The sequence below is a fragment of the Labeo rohita genome, chromosome 4 (assembly GCF_022985175.1).
Source record: "Labeo rohita strain BAU-BD-2019 chromosome 4, IGBB_LRoh.1.0, whole genome shotgun sequence".
Classification (NCBI taxonomy): Eukaryota; Metazoa; Chordata; class Actinopteri; order Cypriniformes; family Cyprinidae; genus Labeo; species Labeo rohita.
This window is the reverse complement of record NC_066872.1, coordinates 27,638,652-27,653,373: the sequence shown is the minus strand read 5'-3', so window position 1 is coordinate 27,653,373 and position 14,722 is coordinate 27,638,652. Positions and strand designations below refer to the sequence as shown.

The 14,722-nt window shown below is 37.4% G+C and overlaps 1 protein-coding gene across 5 annotated transcripts in view; it reads right to left on the bottom strand.

Moving 5' to 3' along the window:
• The window catches only part of ppp1r12a (protein phosphatase 1, regulatory subunit 12A), a 79,625-nt gene extending 65,244 nt beyond the window's left edge, over positions 1 to 14,381 (bottom strand). For all 5 annotated transcript variants that reach the window (XM_051107556.1, XM_051107559.1, XM_051107557.1 and 2 more), the window contains exon 1: positions 14,048 to 14,381. In XM_051107556.1, the coding sequence (XP_050963513.1) occupies positions 14,048 to 14,284 (237 nt within the window). In that variant the 5' untranslated portion in view covers positions 14,285 to 14,381. The remainder of the gene's footprint in view (positions 1 to 14,047) is intronic.
• Between the last annotated feature and the right edge of the window lie 341 nt (positions 14,382 to 14,722).

The window sequence follows — 14,722 nt, the reverse complement described above, 5'->3', positions numbered from 1 at the left end:
CCTTGACATTTTACAATAACGTACCATCAGCACTACACCTAAACCTACGCGATAACATGAACAAATGTGATGTAAAAATGCAGTCGCAAGCATGCCATTTTTTCTTTCAGCTCTTTCATCGCAAGTCATGTTTTTCACAGGATTCGTACCCAAGGATTCAGCATCAAAGTCCAATTCCATGCAGGAATGAATTCTTACTAGAAACATCCAAGCAAGCGAGTTTTAAAAGTTTGGAATTAAACTAAGCAGTAAAGTGGCCTCCCATGAACAGGATTGGAGATCCTTACTCAACATTCAAAACACTATTCCCAATTGAATCAAGTGTGTAGGCGCAGAGATGATGCACGTCTGGTACAAGAGCATAAATGTACGCAAAGAGTGGTAATTAACAGCCAGCTCTAGGGGTGGATGAAGATCACATGTAACGCCTTGGTGAGGAAATGAAAAAATAAACACTCACTTCCTGTTCAACTCTGACAAAGGGTTTTTTCAACACCCTTTTCCACTCTCTCAACCAACCGCCCCCTCCACCCGTTACTGTCTGATAAGCCCACACTCAAACAAAATGACAAAAGAACACACCTAATAAACGCACACAAACAAGAAACAAAAGCTCGGGAAAAGGTCAGAAGCAGCTGACCTTCGCCCCGAGTGACTGCTGCGCCAAAGCCATTTTCGAACCGTATAAATGTGTGTACATGTTTTCCCTCATCCACAAGTATTTCTCATCTTCAATCTGTGAAAAACCCAAACAAGCATTCCGACATCTGGTGACTGCAAGCTACAAGCTCTAAACATTTGATTGGCTCCATCTGGACAAGAGCGCAATTCACGATCACGTCAGCCCGCATGACGTTCCACGCCCACACACGCTGACAGTCATGTGTAAATTTTTAAGACACTGACCGCTGCTGACACTCCTCCGTTGTGACTCAACCATCAGTGGCTGTAATCAACCAACCGTGATTGCATGCCCACCTTCACGAGCGTGATCCTGATTCGTAATGATCAGCGTGAAGCAAGGGTGACTAGAGACGATCTATCATGCAATAGGGTTTGAGAAGGTACAACAGCATGGTTAACAGGACCACTGCTTTTGTGTAGGCCATTACAGCTTCAAATTCTGTGTTTCTAGCACTATAATACAAACATAAACAAATGTCACCACAACAAGCATACAGTCTTGACTTTGGAATGTGCCAGAATGATCAACTAGTCCAATAACCATCTAAGGAACTAGTGAATTTAGATTTCTCATGTTTTAGCAGCAACAAATTGTAGGATGACTGTCATTTGCTTCAAGCAACATTCCTATAATTATTATTCATGCTAAAGAGAAAATATTTGAATGAATCATCTATTGGACCGCTACTACTGATCTTACACCATATCTCTCTAAATCTAACTACAAATACATTCTCGCATTAAAGCAAATGACATCTGTATTGTCAGATGAGCTCAATCTTACACTAAAGCATGAGAATAATGTGAGAATTCTGTGAGCTTCAATGTGATCTACATAAGGATGTATCTCTATGACGCAATCAGTCAATTTCGTTCTTGAGTGGGCCATGAGCACCACATCTAAAGCTGTCAGTATCACTGTTCACTGTAATCACTGTTTGAAGAGACGTGCAGCACATCGTTACAGTCCTCTGCAAAAAGTTAATTCCATTTTTGTAAATAATCCGCTATGATCCGGCTCTTTGAAAGTGGTTCTTCACTTCCCAAAAAAGTTTGTTTGAGCTGTTCTATAAACACATTAGAGGAGTAAATTTCAGGTAGAACATTCTTTTTCTCAGAAGCGCTTGTTTTAATGTGCTTCTTGAGAATTTAAGAGAGATTTTTCACTAAAATATCAAAACAAACACTGAATAAATTAGGTTTATTCCAGTAGACAGCCTTACTAAATGTATTCCCGAAACACATAATGTAAGGATGGGCTAATGGCAGCAAATGCATTTAAGATACTAGCCATGTGCAAACTTACTCACTTTCAAAAATGATTAGTGGGTTGCCTATATAATTAGGCTGGTTTAAGGTTCACCTAACCTCAGTCGGACACATTTCTTAGGTTGGATGTTAACACGAGATGCGCTCTTGCTTTTAAAAAAAACGCTCTGTCTGCAGGCTAATTAAAGCACTGCTGTTATACACACCAAAACATAAAAAACAACTACTAATTGGATGACTAGTCATCCACTGTGACCTGTCCCTAGAAGCTAGCTTCAAAAACATTTAGCAGCAGCTTTTTACTTTTCTTAAGAGGTATTGCCAGAGGCAGTCTACGTTGGCCATTTTCAAACACATAGTGGGACCACAGACTTGAGCTACAAGCATGCCATTTATCACTATACTGCAGACCCTCTCCAGCCAAAGCAAGAGAGCCCTGCCCAAACACCCTTGAAAAAAAAGAGAGATAGGCATGCGAAGGAAAACCTAAGCTGATGTCATTCCACTTGGACCCAGAGCAGAGGACATGCCTCACGTCTGACGGCTGAGCTGAGAGGTTCCTTTGCTTTTTCTGAGAACTTCCCTGGAATTTTGTAGAGTGAAACACAAGGGTTATGTCCAAAAATGATATAGTTCTGGAAAGTGAGTTGCTTGCAGTTGGTCCGAAACCATAGGGGACATTATCTAGTGTGTTTATTCAGTTGCAAGATGCACTGCAAGAACGAGTGTACACAAATTCAACGTCTAGCTTCTACAGAATACCCATTCGCCTGATTCGAACTTGCATGATTCGGCGAAAGAAGGCATCAGCAGCCCATCTAGCTCACTCAGCCCGAATTATTTACTCCGTCCCTATGCAGTGAATAGTTTCAGATATAGTCTAGAACTTTTCCCAATCAAATCTACAGAAAATGCCAGAATTCACTAAAAACATTACAGCCACAAAGGGTCAGTTTGAACATGACAACGACAAAAAAGTGACTATTAAGGAGAGAGTTCACCCAAAAAGGAAAATTCTGTCACTAATTACTCACCCTGATGTCATTCCAAACCTGTAAGACCTTTGTTCATCTTCAGAACACAGAACTTTCTGACCCTGCATAGATTGCAATGGTACAACCACATTCAAGGCCCAGAAAGGTAGTAAGGACATCGATAAAATAGTCTATGTGACATCAGTGATTCAAAAGTAATGTTAAGAAGCTACAAGAATACTTTTTGTGCACAAATAAAACAAAAATAATGACTTTATTCAACTATTTCTATATTTTTAGATCATCGCTTGTATATTCTGGCTCCAAAGATGAACAAAGGTCTTACATGTTTGGAACGACAACAAAGGCGAGTAATTAATGACAGAACATGGATAGCCACTGGGTTTACAAGAAAGACACTTAATTCCTTCTTTCCTGGAAGATGATACTTAGAAGAACTAAACTGCATTGAGTGGCAATCACTTAATAGTGATTCTGTCCTATAAATGCCTCATCATCATTCTCAAGCATCATCAACATTTAAAATCATTTAATTAGAAAGCCAATCACAGACCATCACACACTTCTTGTTGATTGGAGAACACTGGCAATTAAGCGCATTAAAGGTTAAGACAGCAATCAGTGTGCTCGTGGACTAACAAGGTGGGCTTCAGGCTCTAAAACATTCCTTAAGAATTCTTGTGCTTCAGCAAACCTCAAGAAAACCAGTTTGAACCTGCAGTGACGCTTGTCTGAAACTGTTCACCTGCTCTACCATATAGTCATCCAATCTGATGGAGAACATTCCAGAGTTTGGTGGCAGGAATTAATTACAATTAACATGCCTATAAATCAATCAAATGAAATCACATAAGAATATCTGACCCTGAACAAAGCTCATTTGAAAATTTTTATTATTCTGCAAGGCTTACAGTTTACACCAAACCATTTTGCAATCAAAGAAACAAATGTATGACTATTCACACAGAATGTGTTCCTGGGGTATTTACGTTAGTGGCCACTTGCTCACCACTTTCTTAAGACACAGGAATTGACATCACCAACACAACCGAAAATAATTCAGAATCCAGAATTACAAAACCAAGGCTGGGTTTCACAGTTTTTCTTTTGTTTCTTTTTTACCTCACTGCGAAACCCAAATGGTGTGGAAGGCAAGTCAACGTGTTCAGAGACAACAGATGACACAACGATGTAGCTCTACTTCTTCAACAGACTTCCTGCCCTTGATTATAGGTTCCTTTCAAACATACAACTGAAAATATCTCAACACCGCCTGCCTGACAGGGCCAAACCTGCTTATTACAAACTGTAAAACATGAACTGTTGGTGTTCTGGTTTCTAATATTAGCATGTCAATCAAGCAGTACACAGACTTTGATGACTACACAACCCCACAGTGACGGCCAAGTATCATTTTATTTCCTGCTTAGCATATTAAATCATAGGAGAAAGGCCAAGACAATAAAAATCTCAATAGAACAGACTGCTAACCTCTGATTAAAACCTGTACCACGCTGATCCGTCTTGACAACCTCCTCCCACTTCCTGTAAACAATGAATAATTGACTGACATGCAAATATCATGTCCATTACATATGCATGAGAAGCCTGGTGATAGGACGGACTGCATCAAAAACCAATTTAAAAACAATTAACATGAATTATTTAAGACAAAACGCCATCATTTGTACTTGCTCGACCAGAAAACACCAAAACGACTGGTATTACAATTCAGTAACCACCCACTATGTTAAATTAAATCCATAAATTATTTCATACCTTCAACACAAAACCACTAACCTGTCTTCAGCTTTTACAGTGTCTCGTAATAACCGTAATTCCTTAGTTATGGTATTGTCAAAGCCAAAACACATGCGCTGACATCAGTTTTTGGCTGGTGGCAAAGCTTGCTTTTACACCAACCGAGAGGAAATAAGGGCCCACACACCTAATTTATGTCAGGATTGATTTCCTTTAGGCTTGAGCTTATACACTGACAGAGAGAAAAATCATGACTCCGTCACCCTTTTACGTAATGTTACTATGATCGTCACCAGCCAAACTGACATTAAGATTTAGCACGAATGGCAATGGAAGTGGAAATAAAGAGAAATCTGAAAATTAGATCAAAAATGTCTACAATGTTTTCCAAGAACGATTTGTGCCATACCTTACCAAAGGGCAGCCAAACGACTAATCACGATTAATCGCATACAAAATAAAAGTTTGAGTTTGCCTAATATATGTGTGTACACTGTGTGTAATTATTTTGTATATATAAATACAAACACATTCATGTATGTATTTAAGAAATACTTACAGGTATATGTATTTATTATCATTTTTATATAACTAATATTATCTATATATATATTATATATATATATATATATATATATATATATTTTGTACATAACATATTTCTTTTAAACACGTGCACTGATTGGCAAGGCTTGTGTCGTTCAATTATGTTTAAATTTAAGCTATTTTCTTTATCACTTCTTATCACTTAACTCTTAAATTTCATAAGATTAAGGGGAAAAAACTACCAAACACACATTTATAAGCCATTGACTGCTGTGATTTCTAAATATCAGCATCGGTCAGAGAAAAACCCATATCAGTCGACCTCTATCTGTAAAACATATTAATGCGTGTGATCATATTTTAGATCCCTTAATCCTAAACTTAACAACAGCCTTCCTAACTTTTAATGAGAAGCAAATTAGGAGTTAACTGAGGCAAAAGTTGTAGCTAAAACTGAGAATTGGTCCCTAAACTAAAGTGTGACCAAAAATGGCTTGAGTGCAAGCCATCCTCTTAGGGCTGAACGATTTTGGAAAAAACCATAAAATCTGTTGTTCACACTTGAGTTTAACCTTTAAAACAACCAACTCAAACCTCTTTCAGTCACGAAGAATTGTTAAAATTCTGTATCACACAATGGTTTCACACTTAAACAAAAACACGTTTAATCAAAAACAGCATTCACAATTTGATAAATCACACTAAGACAAATATCACAATATTGTGCATATTAAAATTTTATATATATGGCGTTAAAATTTTAAACTTTTATAAGGGATGAGCCCTTAACTCCTTTTAGAGAACACAGAATCACATCTCCCCGTTTCCCAGGAACGCAGGCTAATTTAAGGCCAACTGAAGTCCGAATTACCTTGACCTGGTTTTAGATTTCAGGCCCTGATACAAACCATCTCCTGCTTAGATCAGGTGATGTGTACTTTCCCACAACATCCTCTGTTAAATCTCTTTTATAATATGGTTTCCATGTATTTTTGAGAAGTATATATTCCGACAGCCAGAATCCAAACAAACCACGTTTTAAGGCTTTAAGTGAAAATCATCCACATGTGTGTCAAATCGTGGAGTTCTGGAAAAAAGAAACAAACAGGTTTATCTAGGCAAACTAAACAAACCTGGCATATGCTGGCAAATTTGATGATGGCAATTGTCCAATAAGATTAAGCTGAGATTAAATAAACAACACGCGTTCTCTTTAGTTCTGATCGTTTTGAATCACATCTATTACGGCTACGCAAGAATGACTAGGCTGTCAGTGCTGACTCACAGCATGAAGAATAAAACGAGACCTCACGAACAAAGGTTCACAACAAAAAGAAGAATCCTGAGGAGTGTTTCTTTGAGTACCTACACCAGATATCAGCTCTGACATGCCAAATGGGCGGCCTAAGACACAGCTGGGAATCTCCGGATTCACAATGCATGCTGAGGTAATCGTGTTGCAGTACTATGACTGTGAGCGATGACTGAGATGTTAAAAGAATAGCTCACCTGAACATGAAAAGTCTGTCATTATTTACACCCGCTCATGTCGTTACAAACCTCTCTGGCTTTTTTATTCTACCACAAAAAAGAACTTCAAAAGAAGAATCCAAGTGACACTTGGATTCTTGGAAACGGTCTAAGCAGCTTCTACGCTCTTCACCAAATCAATTTGAAGACCATAAAAAAAAAAAAAAAAAAATCTGTTCTTTAGATCTCAATTCCTGTGGCATCAGAGGTTGTAAAGTCTCCTCTGCATGTGTACTTCAGAAAGTACACTTCCAGAACAAAAATTTCACAGATAATTTACTCACCCTCTTGTCATCCAACATGTTCATGTCTTTCTTTCTTCAGTTGTAAAAAATTATGTTTTTTTAAAAGGAAAACATTTCAGGGTTTTTCTCCATATAGTGGACTTCTATGGTTTGAACTTCCAAAATGTAGTTTAATTGCAGATGATTTTGAAGTTCGAGAAAATGAGATGGGAGTTTTTTGACCTACCCTAACTGTATTGAGACCCGGATTACACAGAGTACGCATGTGCATCACAGAGCTAGAGAAGACGAACATTTGAGGTTAAAAAGTGTATAAATTGGAATTTTTTTTAGAAAATAAACAATCATTTTGCTAGATAAGACCCCTCTTCCTTGGCTGGGATCGTTTAGAGACCTTTAAAAATGCATTTCAGAAGTTCAAACTCAGGGGCACCATTGAAATCCAATATGGAGAACAATCCTGATATGTTTTCCTCTATTTCTTTACGACTGAAGAAAGGAAGACATCAACATCTTGGATGACAAGAGGGTGAGTAAATTATCTGTAAATTTTTGTTCTGGAAGTGAACTTCTTTAATCTGTTTCAAGAACAAATCATTCAAGCCGGTTTGGTTTGTTAAATATTACATTGAGTTGTTCACACATCAAATACTAAAACTTTTCTTATGAACTCGCCAAGGCAAACTTAGAACTTAAAATATCGTTATATAGACTGCTTTCATGGTGTACAGTTTTACACTTAAGTTCCTCAGAAGAACAAAAGTCATACAGATTCGACATAAAGGTCAGTAAATGACAAAATTTGGGTGAACATGATGATGCAATCAAATCACACAGTCATTCAATTTCATTTGAAGTAGCACCATTTCCTTGAGCTGCTGGTTCGCTTCCTGAACGCATGTCAGTTCAGCTCACGAGTTATCATGCCATCTTTATGCATCACCTCTTTGTAACACTGCTGAAACTATTGTTGAAGACAAAAAGAATGGCAGACTCATGCAACAATATGCGGTCTATCACAGAATGACACATTAAAAAACAAATGAACTGGAGAAAACGTATTGTTTGTTTGCTTAACAAGCTCCTTAATAATGCCTCATCATGTGCCTGTGTCTGTGAGTAAAACGGTGTGACTGTGGATGTGGAGGTGGAGGCTGTTTTGGCTGGGGGCGTAAGTGACAGCTGAGGAATTCTGGGTCTGCCGTGGTTTCCAAAGAGAGACACGACAGGAATGCAGCCACAGAACGACACAGCCGCAACCCTTCCCAGCCGACACACAAGCGCATATCTTCACCTACCTTCTTACTGAAACCTACCTAAACTCTGACCTCAACGATGACAGCACTGGAGAAGATTCCTCCAATGCCGTAAACGACACGTCTCAGACTAAAAGGCCGCCGGACCGTGTCTACATAACCAGGTGAAATAGATTATGTGCATGTAAACCTTAAATTCAAAAAATACTGCCGTTATGAAACACTCATCCTTGGAAAACATTAAGGAACAGTCTTGCAGACACCAACGCTTCAGGCCTCGGGCGTAATCGGCTGTTTCTCGCCTCGATTTGCATACCGCCTCCACAAAGTTGTTAAGCCACAAGATAAATTCTGCTATTTACTGGTTAACTGGAATGATTATATACACATGAAAGATGAACCATATTTCTGTCATCACTCCTATATGAGAAAACGTCTCAAACGGTCTCACATTTTACCCCAATATAACAATTAAGCACAAATATTTATTTACTTTGTTCAAAAATTAATAGTTTATAGTGCTCTAAATAGTTTGTTATAAATCATTTTAATTTTTTTTTTTAGGTATATGAGGGAAATAACATCAATACAAAGGTTGTAAAAATACTATAGCCTTTTCTATGCAAAATTAAAAAATGAAAATGTATATTTTGGGTTTTTTTTCTAAAGAATTCTCTTCTGCTCACCAAGCCTGCATTTATTTGATCCAAAATACAGCTAAATCCGTAATATTGTGAAATATTTTTACTATTTAAAATTGCTGCTTTCTGTTTGAATACATTTTTAAATGTAATTTATCCCTGTGATCAAACTACATTTTTTAGCATCATTATTGATTATTACATCATTAATTTTATAGAAATTAATACTTTTATTTAGCAAGGATGCTTTCAATTGATCAAAAGTGATTACAAAGACATTTATAAAGTTGCAAATGATTTATATTTCAGATAAAAGCTGTTCTTCTGAACTTTCTATTCAGAACAAATTCTAAAAAAAAAAAAAAAATCTACTCTGCTGTTTTCAACATAATAATGATAATAATAAATGTTTTTTGAGCAACATATCAGAATATTACAATGATTTCTGAAGGATCATGTGACTGGAGTAATGATGCTAAAAATTCAGCTTTGAAATCAGAAATAAATTACATTTAATAAAACATTCAAATACAAAACAGTTATTTTAAATAGTAAAAATATTTCAGCATTTTAATGTTTTTGCTGTACTTTGGATCAAATAAATGACCTCTTTAAAAAAACATTAAAAATCTTACTGTTCAAAAACTTTTGACAGCTAGTATATATATTTTAAGGACCTTTTTAACACTGCACTGATGCATAAATAATTACTTGTAAATATATATTAAAACTATATTTTAAAATTTTATAATGGAAATCATGTCAAATCAAAGGTTGTAAAAATTTTTTTTATATTTTTATAAAAAATTAATTTAGGAATACCTTATTATACATCTAATTAGAAATGCAAATGCAATCTTTACCCAAATTTACTATTAATTACTATTTAAATGTCACAATAACGTGGCTTGGTTTTCTTTATGCAAAATTACTTGAAGAGCTTGTGGTTGAATATATCTGGACATATTCTCAATGGGTTTTGCAAGGTTCACTTATTAATGAATCATTTCTAGTCATTTTTAAAAAGCATCCTCTGCGTTTGTACCATAAACGTCGAGAAGCACAAGAAATTGGGGGAAAAAACGAAGATCATCACAACATGATGCAAGAGTGATTCAAACACGACAAGAGCAAATGCACTACCAACTATGCCATGGCTCTGACAATGTGACTTTCGATTTGAAACATCAATAAAGTGAAGAACAGACGTCGGAAGCCCACACCAGGTTTCTTAACTATAAGATTGAGCGGCACAGAATGTGGGTTGACTGGGTGCTAAAGTTAGCATTCTTGCACTTGCCTGCAAGCCAGTCTGCACGTGATATTTATAACCCTAGCCGTACTGCTACAACAGTCACTGAAACCAGCACACCATGTCCCTCACTGGATAAACACAGCAGAGTGCTGAAAGTGAGGTCACTACCTGTCGCAGCACAGATGAGGTGAAACAGTCCCGAATGGGGACGAACCGCATGATCCCACTTGGGTTCATTATGAGTCACATGCTTTTAATCTTCAACATACAATTAAGTCCTGCAATTAATATGAAAATGAACAGTCAATACTTCACTTTGCGTGAGTAAAAACAATCCAACTTAATAGGAGCTCAGTCAAAACACTACCGTGGGTAAACCACGCTATGTTGGGGACGCAGCCGTCAATTTCCTCCTCCTACAGCCTACGTGTGACATTAGGGTTATGCTGAGCAAAACAATTGCTAAACCAACTTTACGCAAATCCTCTATATGTACAGTCAAAGTGAGGATTGCAATCTGCCTTTCCAAGTCTAAAGTTATACAAATAAAAGGGAATTGTTCAATTAAAAGGCTTGCAGTGCACAAACACTCTTGTGCATTTAAACAAGGAAAATGCCATAAGTGTGTAATTAATCATTCTGTACTAGCAAAATTGTGCAACACCCAGCCAAGCAGCTTGTTAAATCCTCAGGTTTCTCTAGTAACATGTAGAGGTGTAAATGGGAGATCTACAACGACAACTAAAAAAAATACATTTCAGCTTGCTTTCATAATAAAAAAAACTGAAACGCAAACAAGTCACATATGAGATCATCAAATTGTCCAATGACAGCTCATCGCTGAGATATGTGATGACATAAACTGTGCCTAACACACTTTTACACAACAAAATTCACAAATAAAGTTGTTAAAACTAAGAAGTCGTCAAATATTTGACTTCTTTTTATAACAAGTCCTCTTGTACACTACCAGTCAAAAGTTTTTGAACAGTAAGTTTTTTTAATGTTTTCTAAAGAATCCCTTCTGCTCATCATTTATTTGATCCAAAATACAGCAAAAGCAGTAATATTGTGAAATATTTTATATATTCTAGCATGCGGATTTGCTGTTCAAGAAGAAATAATTGTTAATGTCAATATTTAAAACAGTTGAGTACATTTTTTCCAAAGATCAGCATTTACCTAAAATAAAAAGCTTTTGCAACATTATACACTATAAAATTAAAAAGCTTGGAGGCTGCATAATTTTTGGGGGGGAGGGGGAGAAATTCTGTTTAGCAAGGACGCTTTACATTGATCAAAAGTGATGATAAAGACTTTTATAATGTTACAAAAGATTTTTATTTCAGATAAATGCTGTTCTTCTGAACTTTTAGAACATAACAATAAATGTTTCTGAGCAGCTAATCAGAATATCAGAATGATTTCTAAAGGACCGTGTCACAGGAGTAATGATGCTAAAAATTAAGCTTTGAAATTATAGGAATGAATTACATTTTTAAAAATATTCAAATAAGAAACATTTATTTTAAATAGTAAAATTATTTCACATTTTTGCTGTACTTTGGATCAAATAAATGCAGGCTTGGTGAGCTGAAGAGACTTCTTTAAAAAAAAAAACTTCTGACTGGTAGTGTATATCTTTCAGATTTTTAAATATATAAATGCATAGGTATGTATTCCATGTTGCATCAATACATTATATCATTTGATAAATGCCTTGATCAATGTATTTTATTGATAATGTGCAGATTACTGCAGGCTCAGGTCCACTTAGACGCAGTTTGTCGAACAGTGTCACTGTAAACCTACTTCCTTCCTCATAATCCAAATATGTAATATAACAGACATCACATATGCAGAAAGGAAAAATTTCAACTTTGTAAACACTTAATTTAAGAAATGCAATTTATCAAGTGAACATATGAAAAAAAATTAACGAATATTGCATCAGTCATATCAAGTTACAAATGAATCTGCTGCAAAAGAGACTGAATGAACGCATAAGATTTGACGCCAGCAACAAAATACAGAAAGTGTCTCTTCTTACTTGAAAAGTTACATGTTTTTATAAGCGATCCAACAAACTACAATTACACAGCTACTTCTAAAAAACCTGTGACCCATTTTTTGCAAACATGCAAATTCTCATTTCTTGATGCAATCATCAAAACCAAGCACAATTTCAAGATATTGCAGTTGGTGTACATAATTTACATACAAAACGCCTCCAGCAGAGCTAAACCTCTGCGTCTTTATTAGCGAAATCAGCATGTTTCAATACAAAATACCATTCGCTATGAACTCACTGACTGCTGGTCACATGCTAAAACTCTCTGTTCCCTCACATGTCCACATACATAAACACACACCCAGCAGACCCAATAGAGAAAGGAGCCTCTCCAGTCATGGTTAGGTCTCAAGAGCTGCATCCAAATTCTTTCCTCCCCCCTGTCTGAACACCGGCCCAAAAAAAGGCAAGTGCTTTTAAATGCATGAGCCTGTACAGACAACCTCCTGCAGTCACTTGCAGCCACATCAAACCCATTAGACTCAATGCAGGGCTTTAGATATTACGCTTTACAATGTCAAACATGCTGAAAATGCATGAAACTAATAGACTTTTCAGAGACTTAAAAACACTAATGCACTTACTCAATAGGCATTTAACCTTAATCATTCAAACCGAGCATAAAACGCATTTTATACGAGCGTTTCCTTAGATTTCTAAACAAATTCAATTAGGAAATTGACAGAAAGTGGCTTTGCCTGCAACAACACATCCATCTCTGCCACACATAGTTTTTTTGCAAAAGGCATTAGCGCGTTGAACAGTTATTAATGGAAAAACTAAACTAAAGTGACGCATATTTCACGGATGTTTACAGTCAAGCCAAGGAAACTACGTCTTAAAGCGACAGCTCACAAAAAAAAAATATTAATGGAAAATTGTCACGACACTTTAATTCACCGTGTTTCGAAACGTCCTGGCTTGCTTTCTCATGTGGGTCGTCAATGTAGATGTCAAGAATACTTTGAAGAACTGACAGCACGAGTCGCCATTCAATTTCATTGTATGAAAAAGATACACTGAAAGTGAATAGTGACTAGAGCTGTCATTCTGCCAAATAAGTAAATATGAGTTTGTTACAACAATTCTGACAGCATTTTAGTTTTTTAACGAATTCTTCGTTATAAACTCCACGACTTTGACCTTTCATTTGCGGGTGCTCATCGTAAGGTTTTATATCCCTCACCCTGCCACAAAGAAATCATCTTATAATGCCACATTTTCAGTCAATAATCTCTAATGCAACATACGTGTCAACTGGGTAGCCTCTTTCCAAATATACAGCCGTGCTAACTGGTTGCTATGCACTTTCGCAGCCTACTTTCAATGGTGACCATTTGATCAAAACACATTTACGAGATTTCCGTCAATGTACACATAGGAAAACCTATGCACAATCACCTGGCGCGTTTATAAGCTGATTTAACTATTATTGTGCTGTAACGTTAGACCAACTTGCACTTATGTATGAGCTGAGCGGCTAACAGGCTAACCAGCAGCTAACACATACACACACACACCCGAGAAGTCCTCTTCCTGCCCTCACAAACTCATTTACACACAAATACGATTATTCCGGGATCATCGATCCAACACAGGGCACATAAAAAGCTAATATCCGTTTCAATCAGAACCCGATTAGCTTCAGCGGCTACGTGGTTCCGCAAAACGGCCCGACGAAGATGGTGATGATGATGATGGTGGTGCTGGTGGTGGTGTCGGGTTGAGTAAACACAGCCAGCCCGCAAACCGTCCTCATATACGGATCTGTGCACAACGGAGCCGCTCTCTTACCTGGTGCAGAGCGGTGAGTCCGTCTACATTGGCGTAGTTGATGTCCGCGTCGCGGTCGAGCATTCGCAGCACCTCCTCGGTATCGCCGCTCGAGCAGGCGGCCAGAAACACGGCGCCATCGTCGAACTTCACCTTCGTCTTCTTCTTCTTCAGGATGGGCGGCTCAAGATCCGTCTCCGAGCCTATCCAGCGCTTTAACTGTTCGTTCCTTTTCTGCTTGGCGTCCGCCATCTTCATCCCCTCTAGCCTGGCGCTTCTTATCTGTCTCGGATGGAAGATATACTTTATACTGCCACTATCCCAACACAGCGCGCTGGGGCGTGGGAGGGGACGGCTCGGGAGGGGGGGTTAGGCTCAAAACCTGGTTGACACCGAGATATCGCGAGAGCGAGCGACGTCAGCCCCGGATCTGCAGCATAACGTCACCTTTATGGGGCAGTAGAAAAAAATGCACAGCAGTTTACATACAAAGGTGTTTACGGTTGACATGGAACATGGGACGGTAAAATAAATCAATAATTACACAAAATTTAAAACATAACAATGGGAACACATGCAAAGCTATATTTAGTGTTTAGTTTACTCTGTATCAATAATGTCATACACTACCAGTGTTTTTTAATGTTTTTTTAAAGAAGTCTCTTCTGCTCACCAAGCCAAAATACAGCGAAAGCA